Genomic DNA, 22,097 nt, shown 5'->3' on the forward strand with positions numbered 1-22,097 from the left:
TGGTATAAAATGACAGGGAGGGATTCAGTTAGGTGGAAATGTAGTAAACAGTATGGCCTATGGTGACGTCTTGGCCTTAATGGCAGATTAATCCGAAAGCCTGCAGTCTATTATCTTGGAACTTGAAAATAGGTGCAATGAGTATGGTATGAAAATTAGCCTCTCGAAGACTAAATTGATGTCAGTAGGTAAGAAATTCAACAGAATCGAATGTCAGATTGGTGATACAAAGCTAGAACAGGTCGATTATATCAAGTATTTAGGTTGTGTTTTCTCCCAGGATGGTAATATAGTAAGTGAGATGGAATCAAGGTGTAGTAAAGCTAATGCAGTGAGCTCGCAGTTGCGATCAGAAGTATTCTGTAGGAAGGAAGTCAGCTCCCAGACGAAACTATCTTTACATCGGTCTGTTTTCAGACCAACTTTGCTTTACGGGAGCGAAAGCTGGGTGGACTCAGGATATCTTATTCATAAGTTAGAAGTAACAGACATGGAAGTAGCGAGAATGATTGCTGGTACAAACAGGTGGTAACAATGGCAGGAGGGTACTCGGAATGAGGAGATAAAGGCTAATTTAGGAATGAACTCGATGGATGAAGCTGTTCGAATAAACCGGCTTCGGTGGTGGGGTCATGTGAGGCGAATGGAGGAGGATAGGTTACCTAGGAGAATAATGGACTCTGTTATGGAAGGTAAGAGAAGTAGAGATATACCAAGACGACGATGGTTATACTCAGTTTCTAACGATTAAAAATCAGAGGTATAGAACTAAATGAGGCCACAATACTAGTTGCAAATCGAGGTTTGTTGCGACGTTTGATAAATTTACAGACGCTTGCAGACTGAACGCTGAAAATCATAAGAGCAATAATGATAATGTATGTATGTATTGGAACCTTTCCCACCGTCCCCCATGACTCATGGGACCATGTGACAACAAACCAACCATTTCGGGTCACGAACACATGGGACCATGCTCCACGGAACTCGATAGTCAAGGGATCTTTTTGGTCTGTGCCGATTTCTCCTCATTGGGATTGTATACTTAATCCACTCACATGAGAAGTTATCGGCCATACGACTCAGCTAGATCACAGCTACTCTCCCGTTCCTGAGGTCTGAACACGGACTCCTCAGGGCCGAAGACCGTTTGCGGCATATAGAGGCTATCAAACATAAACTATCTTGAAGGCCTACAATGAACGGAAGAGGATTCTGGATGCATGTTTTTCGGTATAGATAGGCATGAAAATCGTTTAGAACAATTTACTATTCATTCGGTGAAATATACAAAATTTACATACACTCTTGATACTTCTTACACAATTGATATAAGCAATCACTTATTTTAGGAGCGGAAAAATCCGGGCTGCCATTGACATCAGATGTTACCTCCACATTCCACAGACCAAAATCTATGTGGACGGCAACGTTAACTGGTACTTTCTCTAATCCAATAAATTTTCCCTTTTGACACAGATGTTAATATCCATATCCCTCTCTACCAAAACAGAGAATAACCGAGAGGTTGTTAATATGATCTCACTTTTTCACATACTATCACTTTGAATTGCCTGTGTCCTATATTGCTTACATAACTATTACATTAGTTTGGATGTATGCTACACAAATTGTTTTGTGTATTATCGCGATTGTTTTGTGCGTTCTATCACCCGGTTACCATAAACCACTGAGTAAGACATACACAATAAAATGACCCTACCATATTCACAAAAACAAAACAAGCCATTTTCCCCCCCAATGCGAGTATTCCATGGGAATGAATCCCGTATTACACATTTGACTCTATTTACACAAAAGAAAACTGTCCGCTTTTTTTTTTGAATGGTCGGCTAACTCTAGGAATCAATAAAGTAAATATTAAAACATAATTAATCCGAACATTCTGACCATATCAGAAATCCGTCACTAAAACACGGAGAAGGAAAATAAAAAAATGGACTCAAGTCTTCCATATAAAATTTGACAGACTTGAACAACGAATTATCATTTGCAATCACTACCAGTGGACTTTCACGAAGTCTAGATTCAAATCGACATCGATTATAAGTAAACAAAACACTTCCTGGAAAAGAAATATATCAAACACATGTATCAATAAAGACAATGGCTGTAATTAACCCGTTGTAACCCGCTGTCTTAGCGAGCTGTTGATCCCTGCTGTGCTCACACGAGGTTTGAACCTGAGACTCTGGTCGTCTCCATCCAGGGTACTGTAATCAAGCCCTAATTAATCTAATCATGTATCGAACAGTCATAACAAAAATAAACATCTATATTGCTCTGTGGGTCATGGTCTACGGCGTGGCAATTAAAGAACTTGCTGTCTTTATTCTCAAAAGAAAACAGACTGTTGGTCCGACCAACCTTTCTGCTTGTATCTATTCCTCCCTGTTCCAGATTCTCCCCCTCTCAGCCATAAATTCACGGCTGACACTTGTCCCACGGTCCGGAGACTAAAGACACTATTCAACCTGCTTCCCGCTAGGATTTTTCTTTCTGTGTCCATCAAATTAATTCATTAGAAAACTGGCACATTTCATTCAATGCTCGGGCCAGCCCACATACCTTCAGTAAAATAATAAATAATAATCGTATGGCCTCAGCTACCGTTTGCAGACATTTCGATTTGACGCCATCTGGCTGTCTGCTCGTCAATTTCGACGTTCCGGTTTACTCTGTCTGCCATCTAGCGGACCTAGAGTAAACCGGATCTCTCTTGGGCGTCTATGGCTGAGATTTAATTAATTTTGTCGGGTAAATACCAAATGTATCACCAGAGATCTTTTACATGCCGACATCGTACGACATGGAGTGTCGAATGGACTTTTTTCCGCCCTTCAAAAATCCGACTACCTCTGCCGGGTTTGAACCCGCTATCTTGGGATCCGGAGGCCGACACTCTACCACGGCTCATTTCTCAAATTCGACCGTTAATTCACATTTCATTCTCTCATATCTCTGGAGGTCTGGAGTTCGACTCGTATCTTCTCTCCTTCCAAAAGTCCACCCTCCGTCAGCCACTGACCACAGCAATATTCCTATTTCTCCGCCTCTGAGGCGAGAGTGTGTACCTATCAGATACTACCCTATTGCTCGAAATCTATCGGTATAAATCATCAATAAAAATACCTTCGGTAAAATAATAATAATAATAATAATAATAATAATAATAACAATAATAATAATAATAATAATCCTCTAACCTTTTGCTTGAAATGTATCGGTATCAAAACACTGATCAAGTTACATTAAGAAAATAATAATAATAATAATCAAAATTAATTAAAATTATTAAATCCTGCCAAAAACACTAACAGACCTCATTAGTGTAGTGGGGGACAGGAGTTCAAACCTCGGCACGTCATTCCTTGAACATCTTGAGTTACAGCCAAACTTATATTACCATTCAACGAACTCTATCTTTACGAACATAGTGCTGATTCTAGCCCAAGCCTTCCTTTTTATACGGGCACTTGTTGATGACTCTGTCACCTCGCTAATCCCTGCGTAACTTAGGCAATTGCTCAGATGAGATCTACATCATTAATCTACATAGCATTCTACACCTTTTCCCCCTCAATTCCTTCTCAGCACTAAATAAACAAAATATGATAACATGCAAATATAGCCACTAAAAAGGGGTCCCATACTCTATACACTAACATAGGATCACTCCCTTCCCATATCTAATTAATTAAAACCAAAATGAATAAAAGGATTCCCGACCATTCTTAAGCGGATTTTGCCTATATAATCCATGTTATTAATAACCCTATACCTCATGACTGTTATTTACAAAGGGAAATACTAGCATTGGAAAAGAAACAAAACTTTGTACTGAACGGTTGATGTCTTCGGCCCCATCCGGAGGTTCCGGAGGCCTACCCATGTTGGATTACTCCATGGCACCGGATCCTGGAGTCCTGGAGTTCAGAAGTTCCATATCTTGTCTCGTGTAATCCATTTTAGTAGCACACGGATCACTGAAATTAGATTGTAATTTACACAATTTATCGATTTCTTGCTCACGTGTCACCATTCACTCCTATTACTTCGTTGTTTACCCACTGACAGTTACATGGAGATGAATATACCGGCTACTTTCAGCTAGTCTACCCCAATCGCACTGTTACGCTGGGCATTCCCAGCATCCGCATGATGCAGAATTTTCTATCCCTATCTTTTGTATGTTTTGATAGTTCAGGAACACTTCTCACTGCCTATTACTCAGTTAATAATCTGACCTGCGCTTTGTTCCGAAAACAGCGTAGATTTATACAGTTCTTTGTTGTCCTACAGAAATTCTGCGTACTATCAAGTAGTTGTTAGACCAAATCCTACTTCATATTTCACGAAGTCTTAGTCTACTTTGCAACCGAGATCTTAAGTACATCTCATTACCGTAATCTTCTGTTGCCTATCACAAATTATAATCGAAAAAACTGAAAGATTTCACTCCTGCTTTGTTCACACAGTATACAATGGAGCGGTAATTCGATAGCGGACCGGCCGTCGTTTCCCGTCGAAAGCTCCTCAACGAATGCTGCAGCTTCCTGGGACTGCAAAAACTTATACTTGACCCGGCAGTAGGGGCGGCTAGCGAGATCAACCCCCACTCTTATTTCGACTGCTCCTGGATAAACCAGCCTGTCGAAATTTGCAATACGCTAGATTGTGTGACTTGGTTATGCACAAGTACGCTATGATATGCGGAGTTGAATATGTTCGGCGGATCTGCAGTAATTAATTTATCAACTTGGAGGGGAAGTGTGGAGTCCCCGAAGGCATCTGGTTTTTCACTAGGCGTACGTACGCTAACGGAGTTATATAAGTTGTTTACCAACGCCTTTCGCTTGGAGAGTATTTTCTATCAGAACTCCTGACTTTATAATTCCAACAAAATTCAGCACACTGCTCTGACGGGTGCAGTTTTGCTAATCAAGCCTTATTTACGCCGAAAATGCATTAAATTTAGCCCGATCGCTTTGGCATCGCTGTACGCTGGCATTTGTTTTCCAATATGGAGTCGCTAAATAGTGTTCTTCTCCTGCTTCTTCTATGACGTGGGCCTAGTTCGGGGATTCTTTAAGCCACCCAGTGGGTGGGTGAGGGCGCCTCTCTGGCGGGCGTCTTATTGCACAACCTGATGATACTCCCAACATCCACACAAAGAGAGCTCGCTGCCTGCTTTCTAACCAAGCATATCACTTGAAATAAATACTAATTGTGCCGGTACGGTCACATCATGTATGTATGTATGTATGTATGTATGTATGTATGTTAAACAAGGAATAGAAATGAAATTTTTAATACACTGACTGACAGAGCAAATGCAACACCAAGAAGGAGTGGTCAGAACTTTATGCCAATTGCAGGGTAGACTGACGTCACTGAGGTATGCTCATGATGTGAAATGCGCCGCTGTGCTGCGCACGAAGCGAACGATAAATGGGACAAGGCGTTCGCGAATGGCCCACTTCGTACCGTGATTTCTCAGCCGACAGTCATTCTAGAACGTGTTGTTGTGTGCCACAGGACACGTGTATAGCTAAGAATGCCAGGCCGCCGTCAACGGAGGCATTTCCAGCAGACAGAGGACTTTACGAGGGGTATGGTGATCGGGCTGAGAAGGGCAGGTTGGTCGCTTCGTCAAATCGCAGCCGATACCCATAGGGATGTGTCCACGGTGCAGCGCCTCTGGCGGAGATGTTTGGCGCAGGGATATGTGGCACGTGCGAGGGGTCCAGGCGCAGCACGAGTGACGTCAGCACGCGAGGATCGGCGCATCCGCCGCCAAGCGGTGGCAGCCCTGCACGCCACGTCAACCGCCATTCTTCAGCATGTGCAAGACACCCTGGCTGTACAATATCGACCAGAACAATGTCCCGTCGATTGGTTGAAGGAGGCCTGCACTCCCGTCGTCCGCTCAGAAGACTACCATTGACTCCACAGCATAGACGTGCACGCCTGGCATGGTGCCGGGCTAGAGCGATTTGGATGAGGGAAAGGCGGAACGTCGTGTTCTCCGATGAGTCACGCTTCTGTTCTGTCAGTGATAGTCACCGCAGACGAGTGTGGCGTCAGTAGTATAATAAGCGGGTTCGGCGGCCACCGCCACCGCAGGCTCCCAGAGGGCACCTCCACCACCACCACAGCCAGAGGCCTCCCAGATGCCTCCTCCACCACCACCACCACAGCCAGAGGCCTCCCAGAGGTCTCCTCCACCAGCCGCGGAAATTTGAATTTGTAAACAAAGCCACGTGCTTTTTGACAGCTGTCATCGACAACAACGCATCGCTAACCTCAGTACTGCCATCTTGACGGGCCTAAACCTCAGTAGTACCAACTTAACCTAACTAGCGTGAGATAAACAAATCCACGTGCTTTTTTGACAGATGTCATCCGCCATCTTTAAACTACAGAGCACCGTGCTGCCCTCTTTAACGCAGTAGCTGCAAATTCGTCACCTGTCATCCGCAGTGCTACCATCTTGGCGGGCCTAAACCTTAGTGCTACCAACTTAACCTCACTAGCGTGAGATAAACAAATCCACGTGCAGCTGTCATCCGCCATATTTAACCTATAGAGCGCAGTGCTGCCCTCTTTAGCTACTTACCTTTGAAATGTGGTACGTCACAGCTGTCATCCGCCATCTTGCATCGCAAACCTCAGTGCTGCACTCTTTAGCTAGATACCTTTGAAATGTAGTGGCGGCAATTTGAGAAATTCTTTATGCTCTTGTTTGTAAACAAATCCACGTGCAGCTGCCATCCGCCATATTTAATCCAGAGAGCACCGTGCTGCCCTATTTAGCTACTTACCTCTGAAATGTGGTACGTCACAGCTGTCATCCGCCATCTTGCATCGCAAAGCTCAGTGCTGCACTCCTTAGCTAGATACCTTTGAAATGTAGTGGCGGCAATTTGAGAAATTCTTTATGCTCTTGTTTGGAAACAAATCCACGTGCAGCTGTCATCCGCCATCTTTAAACCAGAGAGCACCGTGCTGCCCTCTTTAGCTACTTACCTTTGAAATGTGGTACGTCACAGCTGTCATCCGCCATCTTGCATCGCAAACCTCAGTGCTGCACTCTTTAGCTAGATACCTTTGAAATGTGGTGGCGGCAATTTGAAAAATTCTTTATGCTCTTGTTTGGAAAAAAACTATGCGCTTTTTTTGACAGCTATCATCCGCCATCTTTAATCCAGAGAGCACCGTGCTGCCCTCTATGTGGGGGTGGTAAATTCTACGCGCTCTTGTTTGGAAACAAACCCATGTGCTTTTCTGACAGCTGTCAACCGCCAGAGAGCACCGTGCTGCCCTCTTTATGCCGGTGGCAAATTCCACGTGCTTTACAAACTCACGTGCATTTTTGACAGCTGTCATCCGCCATCTTGCATCACAAACCTCAGCGCTGCACTCTTTAGCTAGATACCTTTGAAATGTGGTGGCGGCAAATTCCACGTGCTCTTGTTTAGTAAACAAAGCCACGTGCTTTTTGACAGCTATCATCCGCCATCTTTAATCAATAGAGCACTGTGCTTCTAACATGCGGGTAATTTCGTCAGCTGTCATCCACCATCTTTAATCTACAGAGCGCCGTGCTGCTCTCTGTAGTAGCGGGCAATTTGAAAAGTTCTGTTACTTGTCATCCGTCATCTTTAATAAACAAAGCTTCATACTGCTATCTTTAGCTACATACATTTAACATGTGGTGGCGGATAATTTGAAAAAAAAAAACCTTCCGTTAGCTATCATCCGCCATCCTTATTTAACAGAGCATCGTGCTGCTATCTCTAGCTACATACATTTAACATGTGGTGACGGCAATTTGAAATTCTATCTAGATGCCATCTTTAATCAACAGAGCACCGTGCTGCTATCCCTTTGAATTGTGGTGACGGATAATTTGAAATTCCGTTAGCTATCATCATTAAACATTAGTGCATTCGCTAACCTAATCTCTCATCTACTATCTTGAAGGAGACTATACGACACCTCCTCTACCTCCCGCTCTTCCTCCTCCTCCTCCTCCCCTACCACCCCCGCCGCCTCCTCCTCCTCCTCTGTCAAGGCATAACTTTATCGAACACGCATCGCGAAGGCAAGAGTGTGCAGCGATATGCAAATTTAGACTTGCGGATTACGAAAGAAACATAACAAGACTTGAATCGAACACTGCACTCGATGTCGTTAACTTCAACATGTGATTAAAACATTGTCTGGTGTGTTCAGAACACTACATAAGTAGAATCGAACGCTGTACTTAATACAACATGTTAGGGGATACCTTTGTTCTAAGAAGATCAGATTGAAACATAACAAGACTAGAATCGAACACTGCACTCGATGTCGTTAACCTTAACATGTGATCAGAACATTGATTGACGTGTTCAGATCACTAAACAAGTAGAACCGAACACTGTACAACAAGTCGGGGGATATCTTTGTTCTAAGAAAATTAGATTGAAACATAACATGACTAGAACCGAACACTGTACTCGATAAAACATGTTAGGGGATACCTTTGTTCTAAGAAAATTAGATTGAAACATAACAAGACTAGAATCGAACACTGCACTCGATGTCGTTAACCTCAACATGTGATCCGATACAACATGTTAGGGGATACCTTTGTTGTAAGAAAATTAGATTGAAACATAGCAAGACTAGATTCGAACACTGTAAGAACATTGTTTGATGTGTTCAGAGCAAAAGTACAACTTCAATGATTTACCTAGTGTAAAAATCAAAAACACACACTGTGCACAAATCGCATAGCTATCTCGCCTATCACTTGCCTAATATGAAAATCAAAAACACACTGTGCACATATCGCATAGCTAACTCGGCAACACTTCAAATGATTTGCTTAGTACGAAAATAAAAACTAAAAATCTTTACCGCGTAGCTAACTCGTTCATCGCACTGCTAAGACGCTTAGTAATTGCAAATACACTGATATATCTCATACGAAAATCAAGAAAGCACACTGCGTAACCAACTCGCTCGGGTCATTCGCTTAGTAATTGCAACACGACTGGAACACTGATACACGTTACTCTTTTTTTTCTCGAAACACATACACACACGGATAAGAATGTTGCGAGATACTACATACTTACAAGTTTTTTTTTAAATAGGGGGGTGAAATTTCATACACATATTGTCTCCTCCAAGTTGAAAGACGAAATAGACGCAGTACTGAGAGTTTCCGCTATAGCTGGCGAACGGAAGTAGCATGATATCTCAGCAAACAAATACGCGGGAGCTTGCATACACGCAAGTCAGACACAATGATGGATACCGCGATTCAAATCCTGGCAACTTATGCCGTCAGGAAGGGCATCCGGCGAGAATCTAGCTGTAAATCCCCAATTCTCATGTTAGAAAGATCAACTTTTTGCAAAACATTCTTAATCCCAGTTCTTTGACGTCAGGAAGGGCAACCGGTCGAAAACAATAATGTATGATATAAGAGGCTAGATACTGCCAGTTTTGCGTCAGGAAGGGCAACTAGTCTTAAAACAAATTCTTGCGATTTAAAATCTTAGTTTTGCGTCAGGAAGGCCATCCGGCTGTAAAACAGTAGTTCATTATACAGCGATTTAAAATCTTAGTTCCTGCACTAAGAAGAGCATCTAGCTTTAAAACCCCGATTCTCGTGTTAAAAAGAGCATCTAGTTGTAAAACAGATTCTTAATCCCAGTTCTCTGACGTCAGGAAGGGCAACCGGTCGAAAACAATAGTGTATGATGTAAGAGGCTAGATACTGCCAGTTTTGCGTCAGTAACGGCAACTAGTCTTAAAACAAATTCTTGCGATTTAAATTCTTAGTTTTGCGTCAGGAAGGGCATCCGGCTGTAAAACAATAGTTCGTGATACAGCGATTTAAAATCTAAGAAGTGCATCTAGCTGTAAATCCCCGATTCTCGCGTTAGAAAGTGTAAGTAGTTGTAAAACAGATTCTTAATCCGAGTTCTTTGACGTCAGGAAGGGCAACCGGTCGAAAACAATAGTGTATGATGTAAGAGGCTAGATACTGCCAGTTTTGCGTCAGGAAGGGCAACTAGTCTTAAATCAAATTCTTGCGATTTAAAATCTTATTTTTGCGTCAGGAAGGGCATCCGGCTGTAAAACAATAGTTCGTGATACAGCGATTAAAAATCTTAGTTCCTGCACTAAGAAGAGCATCTAGCTGTAAATCCCCGATTCTCGTGTTAGAAAGGGTAACTAGTTGTAAAACAGATTCTTAAACCCAGTTCTTTGACATCAGGAAGGGCAACCGGTCGAAAACAATAGTGTATGATATAAGAGGCTAGATACTGCCAGTTTTGCGTCAGGAAGGGCAACTAGTCTTAAAACTAATTCTTGCGATTTAAAATCTTAGTTTTGCGTCAGGAAGGGCATCCGGCTGTAAAACAATAGTTCGTGATACAGCGATTAAAAATCTTAGTTCCTGCACTAAGAAGTGCATCTAGCTGTAAATCCCCGATTCTCATGTTAGAAAGGGTAACTAGTTGTAAAACAGATCCTTAATCCGAGTTCTTTGACGTCAGAAAGGGCAACCGGTCGAAAACAATAGTGTATGATGTAAGAGGCTAGATACTGCCAGTTTTGCGTCAGGAAGGGCAACTAGTCTTAAAACAAATTCTTGAGATTTAAAATCTTAGTTTTGCGTCAGGAAGGGCATCCGGCTGTAAAACAATAGTTCGTCATACAGCGATTTAAAATCTAAGAAGAGCATCTAGCTGTAAATCCCCGATTCTCGTGTTAGAAAGGGCAACTAGTTGTAAAACAGATTCTTAATCCCAGTTCTTTGACGTCAGGAAGGGCAACCGGTCGAAAACAATAGTGTATGATGTAAGAGGCTAGATACTGCTATTTAAAATCCTAGGAGGGCATCCAGTTGTAAGAGAGATTCTTGTGATTTATAATCTCGCGTTAGGAAGGGCAACCGGCCGTACCGTAAAACAATAGTGTATGATGTAAGAGGCTAGATACTGCTTTTTAAAATCCTAGATGGGCACCCTGTTGTAGAACGGATTCTTGTGATTTAACATCTCGCGTCAGGAAGGGCAACCGGTCGTAAAACAAATTCTTGCGATATAAACTCCTGCGTCAGGAGGAGGCACTCGGCTTTAAAACATATTTTTAATCCCGGCCCTGCTACGTTAGGAACCACATCTAGCAGTAAAAACAGGAGCTTCAAACATTTACAGTTTTAAGCTTTAGGAACGGGTTATGGGTTACATTTTTTGTTCTACTGCATAGAACACGATCTTTGAAGTTGTATCGGCGCAGTCATTCACAGCGACGTGCGGAATGTATGTGTTGGCTGAAATTGTACCCTCATCTTCCGGCTGAAGTAACCTTGAACGAAGACACTGTGTGCTGATAAGCCACTTGTAACTCACGGAACGTCGTCTTAGCTCTGTGTAGCATTTAGCTCGTGTAAGTTCCTAACATAAAATATCATGATTGTACGGAGAGGTTAAAACATAGTGCCAGCATATAGCCCACTCCTATCGAAAGAGCCTGCACGACGCCGGCATGTAGGCTACTCCTGTTGAAGGAGCCTGTACAAGGTTTAACACCCCTCCTTCAACAGCCCTTACATAATGCTGGCTTTTTGCACGCCCTCGAAACTACCTAAGAATGTAATATGCTACCGTAGGGAGAGGGTAAAACCTTGTGCCGGCACATAGACTACCCCTACCGAAGAAGCCTGCACAAGGCTTAACGCCTCCATCCGATAGACAAATCACCCTCAACATCTTATACTCATAATCATTTTCGAAGGAGTCTGCACAAGGTTTAACGCCCCCATCAACAGCCCTTACTTAATGCTGGCTTTTTACATGCCCCCGAAACTACCTAAGAAAGTAATATACTACAGTAGGGAGAGGGTAAAACCCAGTGCTGGTACATAGCCTACTCCTACCGAAGAAGCCTGCACGCAGCCTAACGCCTCCATCCGACAAATGAATCACCCTCAACACTCTTGTACTCACAATCATTTTCGAAGGAGTCTGCATAAGGTTTAACGTCCCCATCAACAGCCCTTACTTAATGCTGGCTTTTTTGCACACCCCGCCTCTTAGATCATACACCATAGTTTTGCGACCGGTTACCCGTCCTGACTAGGATTTTAAATCGCAGTATTCGCGATAAATTTGTTGTAGCGGGTTTTATAACCAGATATCCTCGTACCGGCACATAGCCTACTCCTACTGAAGAAGCCTGCACAAGGCTTATCACCTCCATCCGACAAATGAATCACCCTCAACACCCTTCAATAATTCTCTCTACTTCGGAAGATAGCGGTTCGAACTCCTACTGTCGGAAGCCGTAAAAAATTGCAAATGCTAGGCGAGGGACCTGCGCGATCGTCATAACATGATCTAGCCGGATGCCTTTCCTGACGGCAAAAGTTGCCAGGATTTGAATCGCGGTATCCATCATTGTGTCTGACTTGCGTGTATGCAAGTTCCCGCGTATTTTTTTGCTGAGATATCGTGCTACTTCCGTTCGCCAGCTATAGCGGAAACTCGCAGTACTGCGTCTATTTCGTCTTACAATTTGGAGGAGACAACATGTGTATGACATTTCACCCCTCTATTTAAAAAAAATATGTATATATGTACTATCTCGCAACATTCTTATCCGTGTGTGTATGTGTTTCGAGAAAAAAAAGAGTAACGTGTATCAGTGTTCTAGTCGTGTTGCAATTACTAAGCGAGTGACCCGAGCGAGTTGGCTACGCAGTGTGCTTTCTTGATTTTCGTATGAGATATATCAGTGTATTCGCAATTACTAAGCGTCTTAGCGGTGCGATGAACGAGTTAGCTACGCGGTATAGATTTTTATTTATTTATTTATTTATTTATTTATTTATTTATTTATTTATTTATTTATTTATTTATTTATTTATTTATTTATTTATTTATTTATTTATTTATTTATTTATTTATTTATTTATTTATTTTATTTGAAGTGTTGCCGAGTTAGCTATGCGATATGTGCACAGTGTGTTTTTGATTTTCATACTAGGCAAGTGATAGGCGAGATAGCTATGCGATTTGTGCACAGTGTGCGTTTTTGATTTTTACACTAGGTAAATCATTGACGTTGTACTTTTGCTCTGAACACATCAAACAATGTTCTTACAGTGTTCGATTCTAGTCTTGCTATGTTTCAATCTAATTTTCTTAGAACAAAGGTATCCCCTAACATGTTGTATCGGATTACATGTTAAGGTTAACGACATCGAGTGCAGTGTTCGATTCTAGTCTTGTTATGTTTCAATCTAATTTTCTTAGAACAAAGGTATCCCCTAACATGTTGTACAGTGTTCGGTTCTACTTGTTTCGTGATCTGAACACATCAATCAATGTTCTGATCACACGTTAAGGTTAACGACATCGAGTGCAGTGTTCAGTTCTAGTCTTGTTATGTTTCAATCTGATCTTCTTAGAACAAAGGTATCCCCTAACATGTTGTACAGTGTTCGGTTCTAGTCTTGTTATGTTTCAATCTAATTTTCTTAGAACAAAGATATCCCCTGACATGTTGTACAGTGTTCGGTTCTACTTGTTTAGTGATTTGAACCCATCGATCAATGTTCTGATCACATGTTAAGGTTAACGACATCGAGTGTAGTGTTCGATTCTACTCTTGTTATTTTGCAATCTAATTTTCTTAGAACAAATGTATCCCCTAACATGTTGTACAGTGTTCGGTTCTACTTGTTTAGTGATCTGAACACGTCAATCAATGTTCTGATCACATGTTAAGGTTAACGACATTGAGTGCAGTGTTCGATTCTAGTCTTGTTATGTTTCAATCTGATCTTCTTAGAACAAAGGTATCCCCTAACATGTTGTTTTAAGTACAGCGTTCGATTCTACTTATGTGGTGTTCTGAACACACCAGACAATGTTTTAATCACATGTTGAAGTTAACGACATCGAGTGCAGTGTTCGATTCAAGTATTGTTATGTTTCTTTCGTAATCCGCAAGTCTAAACATGCATATCGCTGCACACTCTTGCCTTCGCGATGCGAGTTCGATAAAGTTATGCCTTGACAGAGGAGCAGGATGAGGCGGCGGGGGTGGTAGGGGAGGAGCTGGAGGAGGAGGAGGAAGAGCGGGAGGTAGAGGAGGTGTCGTATAGTCTCCTTCAAGATAGTAGATGAGAGGTTAGCTTAGCGAATGCACTAATGTTTAATGATGATAGCTAACGGAATTTCAAATTATCCGTCACCACAATTCAAAGGGATAGCAGCACGGTGCTCTGTTGATTAAAGATGGCATCTAGATAGAATTTCAAATTACCGTCACCACATGTTAAATGTATGTAGCTAGAGTAGCAGCACGATGCTCTGTTGAATAAAGATGGCGGATGATAGCTAACGGAAGGTTTTTTTCAAATTATCCGCCACCACATGTTAAATGTATGTAGCTAAAGATAGCAGTACGAAGCTTTGTTGATTAAAGATGACGGATGACAAGTAACAGAACTTTTCAAATTGCCCGCTACTACAGAGAGCAGCACGGCGCTCTGTAGATTAAAGATGGTGGATGACAGCTGACGAAATTACCCGCATGATAGCAGAACAGTGCTCTATTGATTAAAGATGGCGGATGATAGCTGTCAAAAAAGCACGTGGCTTTGTTTACTAAACAAGAGCACGTTGAATTTGCCGCCGCCACATTTCAAAGGTATCTAGCTAAAAAGTGCAGCACTGAGGTTTGTGATGCAAGATGGCGGATGACAGCTGTCAAAAAAGCACGTGAGTTTGTAAAGCACGTGGAATTTTCCACCGGCATAAGGAGGGCAGCACGGTGCTCCCTGGCGGTTGACAGCTGTCAGAAAAGCACATGGGTTTGTTTCCAAACAAGAACGCGTAGAATTTACCACCCCCACATAGAGGGCAGCACGGTGCTCTCTGGATTAAAGATGGCAGATGATAGCTGTCAGAAAAGCGCATAGGTATGTTTCCAAACAAGAGCATAAAGAATTTTTCAAATTTCCGCCACTACATTTCAAGGTATCTAGCTAAAGAGTGCAGCACTGAGGTTAGCGATGCAAGATGGCGGATGACAGCTGTGACGTACCACATTCCAAAGTTAAGTAGCTAAAAAGGGCAGCACGGTGCTCTATGCATTAAAGATGGCGGATGGCAGCTGCACGAGTATTTGTTTACAAACAAGAGCATAAAGAATTTCTCAAATTACCGCCACTACATTTCAAAGGTATCTAGCTAAAGAGTGCAGCACTGAGGTTTGTGATGCAAGATGGCGGATGACAGGTGTCAAAAAAGCACGTGAGTTTGTAAAGCACGTGGAATTTGCCACCGGCATAAAGAGGGCAGCACGGTGCTCTCTGGCGGTTGACAGCTGTCAGAAAAGCATATGGGTTTGTTTCCAAACAAGAGCGCGTAGAATTTTCCACCCCCACATAGAGGGCAGCACGGTGCTCCCTGGATTAAAGATGGCGGATGATAGCTGTCAAAAAAAGCGAATAGGTTTGTTTCCAAACAAGAGCATAAAGAATTTTTCAATTTGCCGCCACTACATTTCAAAGGTATCTAGCTAAAGAGTGCAGCACTGAGGTTTGCGATTCAAGATGGCGGATGACAGCTGTGACGTACCACATTTCAAAGGTAAGTAGCTAAAGAAGGCAGCACGGTGCTCTATGGATTAAAGATGGCGGATGGCAGCTGCACGTGTATTTGTTTACAAACAAGAGCATAAAGAATTTCTCAAATTACCGCCACTACATTTCAAAGGTATCTAGCTAAAGAGTGCAGCACTGAGCTTTCGGATGCAAGATGGCGGATGACAGCTGTGCCGTACCACATTTCAAAGGTAAGGAGCTAAAGAGGGCAGCACTGCGCTCTATAGTTTAAAGATGGCGGATGACAGCTGCACGTGGATTTGTTTATCTCACGCTAGTGAAGTTATGTGGGTGGCACTAAGGTTTATTCCCGCCAAGATGGTAGCACTGCGGATGACTGGTGACGTATTTGCAGCTACTGCGATAAAGAGGGCAGCACGGTGCTCTGTAGTTTAAAGATGGCGGATGACAGCTGTCAAAGAAGCACGTGGCTTTGTTTATCTCACGCTAATTAGGTTAAGTTGGTACTACTGAGGTTTAGGCCCTGCAAGATGGCAGTACTGAGGTTAGCGATGCGTTGTTGTCTGTCAAAAAGCACGTGGCTGTCAAAAAGCACGTGGCTTTGTTTACAAATTCAAATGTCCCGCGGGTGGTGGAGGAGACCTCTGGGAGGCGTCTGGCTGTGGTGGTGGTGGAGGAGGAGGCATCTGGGAGGCCTCTGGGTGTTGTGGTGGTGCAGGTGGCCTCTGGGAGCCTACGGTGGCGGTGGCCGCCGAACCCGCTTATTATACTACTGGCGTCGGCGTGGAGAAAAGTCAAATCCGGCAGTAACTGTGGAGCGCCCTACCGCTAGACAACGCGGCATCATGTTTGCGGCGCTATTGCGTATGATTCCACGTCACCTCTAGTGCGTATTCAAGGCACGTTAATTGCCCACCGCTACGTGCAGCATGTGCTGCGGCCGGTGGCACTCCCGTACCTTCAGGGGCTGCCTAATGCTCTGTTTCAGCAGGATAATGCCCGCCCACACACTGCTCGCATCTCCCAACAGGCTCTACGAGGTGTACAGATGCTTCCGTGGCCAGCGTACTCTCCGGATCTCTCACCAATCGAACACGTGTGGGATCTCATTGGACGGCGTTTGCAAACTCTGCCCCAGCCTCGTACGGACGACCAACTGTGGCAAATGGTTGACAGAGAATGGAGAACCGTCCCTCAGGACACCATCCGCACTCTTATTTACTCTGTACCTCGACGTGTTTCTGCGTGCATCGCCGCTCGCGGTGGTCCTACATCCTACTGAGTCGATGCCGTGCGCATTGTGTAACCTGCATATCGGTTTGAAATAAACATCAATTATTCGTCCGTGCCGTCTTTGTTTTTTCCCCAACTTTCATCCCTTTCGAACCACTCCTCCTTGGTGTTGCATTTGCTCTGTCAGTCGGGAAAAAGTTGAAAGAATTTCTTGAGTTAGTTATTGTTTCTTTTCATTTCTTAAATAATAATAATAATAATAATAATAATAATAATAATAATAATAATAATAATAATAGTAATAATAATAATAATAATATTACACATAAGTGATAATAATGTATTCACTTTTGTACTAACAGAGATTGTGATTCTCCCAACCTCCTCTTTTGTAATTAGCTGATATGCGAGCGCAGTACGTATGTGGCCTACCGGAAGAGTTAAGAAATTGAGCGGCTGTAAGGAAAAAATGAGATTTTCGGTAATCTCCACGCACGCTTTATCCTGTCTCATTCGCTCTACTAATCTTTTGCATCTATCCAGAATGAACTTATGTTTATTCGGAAGAGCTATTAGCTCAGCCACTGCTCATTCATTCGCTTTCCTACCAATTAGCCATTTTTGCATCCTAATATTCGCATTCGCAACCTACATAATCCTAACAAGTGCTCATATTTACTGGATCTATTGGATGCGAACTTCAACATATAGATGCCATATATATTAAAGTACGGAAACCAACAGATTCCTGCCTCAACCAACTGAGCTATTGAAGAGGATAGGAAACAATATTAAAACAACGGATTTATTAAGATACATTTAGTATTGAAACTGATATAGTCCTAAACATTCCTCTGAAGAGGGCGCTGATCAAAACATTACATTATTTCACTAATAGATCGCAGCACAACTGCATTTTCTGAAATATCCATAAGATTTCAGTAGCCATTGAGTTGCTGGCGGCCATTATAAATCTGCGGTTGAAGCTGTTATCTGTTGTCAGCGAGCCATTTCCTGATTCAAAATAGCTCCACTTTCTTAATTAAAAGGAAAATGGAGTATATATACAAACTATTTAATGCTTTTAATTGAACTTAAATCCATTTGGTAAATAAAATTATGATATATAATTGTCAACCAGACAGGTAATAAAAGCACCTTTCTTTGCTTACGGTTACCATGTTTCAACTACCTCATATAGAAAAGAAACGCTCTGCACTATGCTATCAAATACCAAGGTTTCAACTACCTCAGAAAGGTAAGAAACGCTCTGCACTATGCTATCAAATACCAAGATTTCAACTACCTCAGAAAGGTAAGAAAAGCACTGCACTATGCTATCAAATACCAAGATTTCAACTACCTCAGAAAGGTATGAAAAGCACTGCACTATGCTATCAAATACCAAGGTTTCAACTACCTCAGAAAGGTATGAAAAGCACTGCGCTATGCTATCAAGTACTAAGGTTTCAACTACCTTTCGGAAAAACTAATTGTTACTTTATTTTTTAATTTTATAGAAATATTAACTTTTGTGAATTTTTACTAAAATTTCTAATTTTTAATTACTTTTCCTAAACTTTTTGGCGTTATTTTTCATTTTTTAAATTTCTTAGAAATATTAACTTTTTATATTTTTCCTAAAGATGTGTGTTCATGGGGGATAAGATATGAAATTCTGAGAAAAATTTGCAAAATTATGTGTGAATGGTTAAAAGTTGATATTGGTTCAGGACCCGGTTTTTTCTTCATATTTTTACTAAAAATAGGTGATTTTAGGAGCAAAGGTTATGAGATTCTGAGGAAAAATACGGAAAATGATGAACTGTACACAAAGTTTGATATTTTTCCCTCAAATGGGTGATGTTGGGGAGAAAGATATGAAATTCTAAGAAATAAGACTTGAAATTAAGTGTGAATGTTGGTCCATGATCCGAGGTTTCGTCACGATGTGCTACAGTCGACGTGTGCCGCAGTCTCATTCCGACCTGCACAAAACGCCTTGCATTTTCACCGCAGGCTTCACGTAATCCTCGATCACATTCTGATGGAATTTTTGCCACGGGTAACCTCGATTTTAATCCACGAACACTTATCACCTGTATAAAACGTGTTCAGGTCGACACAACACAGCTAAATCACCCTCAACAGATGCCCGTCAAATGCACACTACTCATCGACAATAACGCTATCTCCTCAGAGTGCCAGACTTTATTTAGAGCCCTCGTATTATTAATTGTGTTTCTAATTTATTTATTTCTTAGAATACAGTATTTTCAAGAACTAAATATTTTGATTTATCGCAGTAATTAGTTTTATTACTATGTTTATTCTTCTTCTTCTATGGCTCTACAGTTCATTGTGAACCTTGGCCTCTTCAACAATCCAAAGCTAAAACTTTCCAATTCCTATAGCCCATACCTTCACTAGATCCATTCATCCGTCTGGTTCTTCCTCTGTGTCCCTCTGGATTTCCATTTAATATCTTTTTAGGTACTTCCTTAAAGTGTTCTGAGCTCGGTAAATTCATGAAGCAGGATTCTACCCTACTTGCACATAGTCCAAGTGAGGATCTCTCCTCTAACGGGTTATGGACCACCGGTGAATTGTATAGTCCTAGCCGCCTGAGCACAAGGAGGGCCACCACTCAGAATATGTCCGAGATGCCCACTCCCATTCCATAGCAACTGGTATCCTGACTCTCAGGACCACTTACTAGGCCACTCAGCAGTTGCCCATGGTTCACGAACTAGGACGTGACTACAGTAACCCACAGACATGAACCACATGGAATTAAAGGTAGATTATTAAAATCAATCAAAGGCATTTATGTTGACAATTGGGCTTCAGTGAAAATCGATGGTAGAATAAGTTCTTGGTTCAGGGTACTTGCAGGCGTTAGACAAGGCTGTAATCTTTCACCTTTGCTGTTCGTAGTTTACATGGATCATCTGCTGAAAGGTATAAAATGGCAGGGAGGGATTCAGTTAGGTGGAAATGTAGTAAGCAGTTTGGCCTGTGCTGACGACTTGGTCTTAATGGCAGACTGTGCCGAAGGCCTGCAGTCTAATATCTTGGAACTTGACAATAGGTGCAATGAGTATGGTATGAAAATTAGCCTCTCGAAGACTAAATTGATGTCAGTAGGTAAGAAATTCAATGGAATTAAATGTCAGATTGATGATACAAAGCTAGAACAGGTGGATAATTTCAAGTATTTAGGTTGTGTGTTCTCCCAGGATGGTAATATAGTAAGTGAGATTGTATCAAGGTGTAGTAAAGCTAATGCAGTGAGCTCACAGTTGCGATCAGCAGTATTCTGTAAAAAGGAAGTCAGCTCCCAGACGAAACTATCTTTACATCGGTCTGTTTTCAGACCAACTTTGCTTTACAGGAGCGAAAGCTGGGTGGACTCAGGATATCTTATTCATAAGTTAGAAGTAACAGACATGAAAGTAGCAAGAATGATTGCTGGTACAAACAGGTGGTAACAATGGCAGGAGGGTACTCGGAATGAGGAGATAAAGGCTAATTTAGGAATGAACTCGATGGATGAAGCTGTACGCATAAACCGGCTTCGGTGGTGGGGTCATGTGAGGCGAATGGAGGAGGATAGGTTACCTAGGAGAATAATGGACTCTATTATGGAGGGTAAGAGAAGTAGAGTGAGACCAAGACGACGATGGTTAGACTCGGTATCTAACGATTTAAAGATAATAGGTATAGAACTAAATGAGGCCACAACACTAGTTGCAAATCGAGGATTGTGGCGACGTTCAGTAAATTCACAGAGGCTTGCAGACTGAACGCTGAAAGGCATAACAGTCTATAATGATAATGTATGTTAGGTACTTCCGCATCCCTCATGCCCGGTCCACCTCAGTCTTTATAAATCTTGTACGTCCCCTTTGACAGACTGGGCCGAGCATTCCAGTTAATGGCCAAGTTTCTGAGGCACATGTAAGCACAGGTCTTTTAAGTGTGTTATAGATGGTTAGTGTAGTGGTATGGGTCAAGAGCCTTGTTAGAGCAAAATAGGTTCTGTTGCCTGCTACTAATCTCTGAATAATATCATTTGAGTAGGTGACTGTCGATCAAACTGCTCAACTCTCTCAAAGATGTAATTGCCCACGGTTATTGAGGGTGGCTTTCCCAGCAGCTATATATTTAGTTCTCTGCTGGTTGATGTTCAGTCCCATTTTCCTACTGGTCTGTTCAAGGGCGATGAATGTCCCTTCCATTGCCTTTCGAGTTTTGCCACTATATCTATATCATCTGCACTGATCTACAGCAAATTGTTCCTCTATTCAGGAGGTTTGCCTTATCCAAGGCCGTACCCCATGTATCTTCGTGTCATTCATAATTTCTCATTCTCAAATTTGATGATATTAATTGTTGCATATATACTTCAAGTCTTAAATTTAACTTAAATTATTCTTGATACTAAATTATTTATTATTTAATTCATTTTATTCCTTCTAATGTCTTTAGTCCTAAATATTTTACTTTAGATTGTAATCAGAATATGGTTAAGTGTAAGAGAGGGCCTCATGAAAAAGGCACTAATAAATGAATTAATTTATTAATGGCCAGTCATGATTGCTCCTGATAATCGCAAGTAGCAGGGAGGTCACAATACCGGGATACCGGAAGTCTGGTGTAATATGCAGTGGTATTCCCTAAATACAAATAATGTTGTAAGGTTCATTCCTCATTTCACGCTGGTACAGGAATGAAATGATAATGACATTTTGTTATGCGATTATGAAATTTAAAATTCTAAGAAATCCGGAGGGAAATTTGTCCAATAAAAGCCAGTGTGTTTGGGATGTGGAACTTGTAAATGCGTTCAGAAGGCAGAGCATCTCAATATTGTTTTAAAATAACTTAGGTACAGATTTATTTTCTGCATCAAGAAACCTTCATTTCTAATCGTACAATGTTTTAACAGGCGATTGATTTCAGCATACAATTCAAGAGATATTCATATTTGTGGATGGATGACCGCGAAATGTACCTTCAGCAATTTCTAGATTATGGGAGACAACTAACGCCCACGGAGATTGAAAATATGTCAGAACCAGGATCTGAAATTCCGTTGAGTCCACCGAAGTTGCCAGCTTACAGTGAACAGGTAATACTGAATTCTCTTATCAAGTGATGTATCATAATAATTCACAGTTCATCTCAATTTGTA

General features: G+C 41.9%; 1 protein-coding gene across 1 annotated transcript in view; it reads left to right on the forward strand.

Moving 5' to 3' along the window:
- The window catches only part of LOC136863901 (dynein beta chain, ciliary-like), a 5,220,903-nt gene that overhangs the window by 1,225,696 nt on the left and 3,973,110 nt on the right, over positions 1 to 22,097 (forward strand). Inside the window, exon 20 of the mRNA XM_068226514.1 lies at positions 21,852 to 22,034. Within this exon, the coding sequence (XP_068082615.1) occupies positions 21,852 to 22,034 (183 nt within the window). The remainder of the gene's footprint in view (positions 1 to 21,851; positions 22,035 to 22,097) is intronic.

Source organism: Anabrus simplex, chromosome 2, assembly GCF_040414725.1.
Source record: "Anabrus simplex isolate iqAnaSimp1 chromosome 2, ASM4041472v1, whole genome shotgun sequence".
Classification (NCBI taxonomy): domain Eukaryota; kingdom Metazoa; phylum Arthropoda; class Insecta; order Orthoptera; family Tettigoniidae; genus Anabrus; species Anabrus simplex.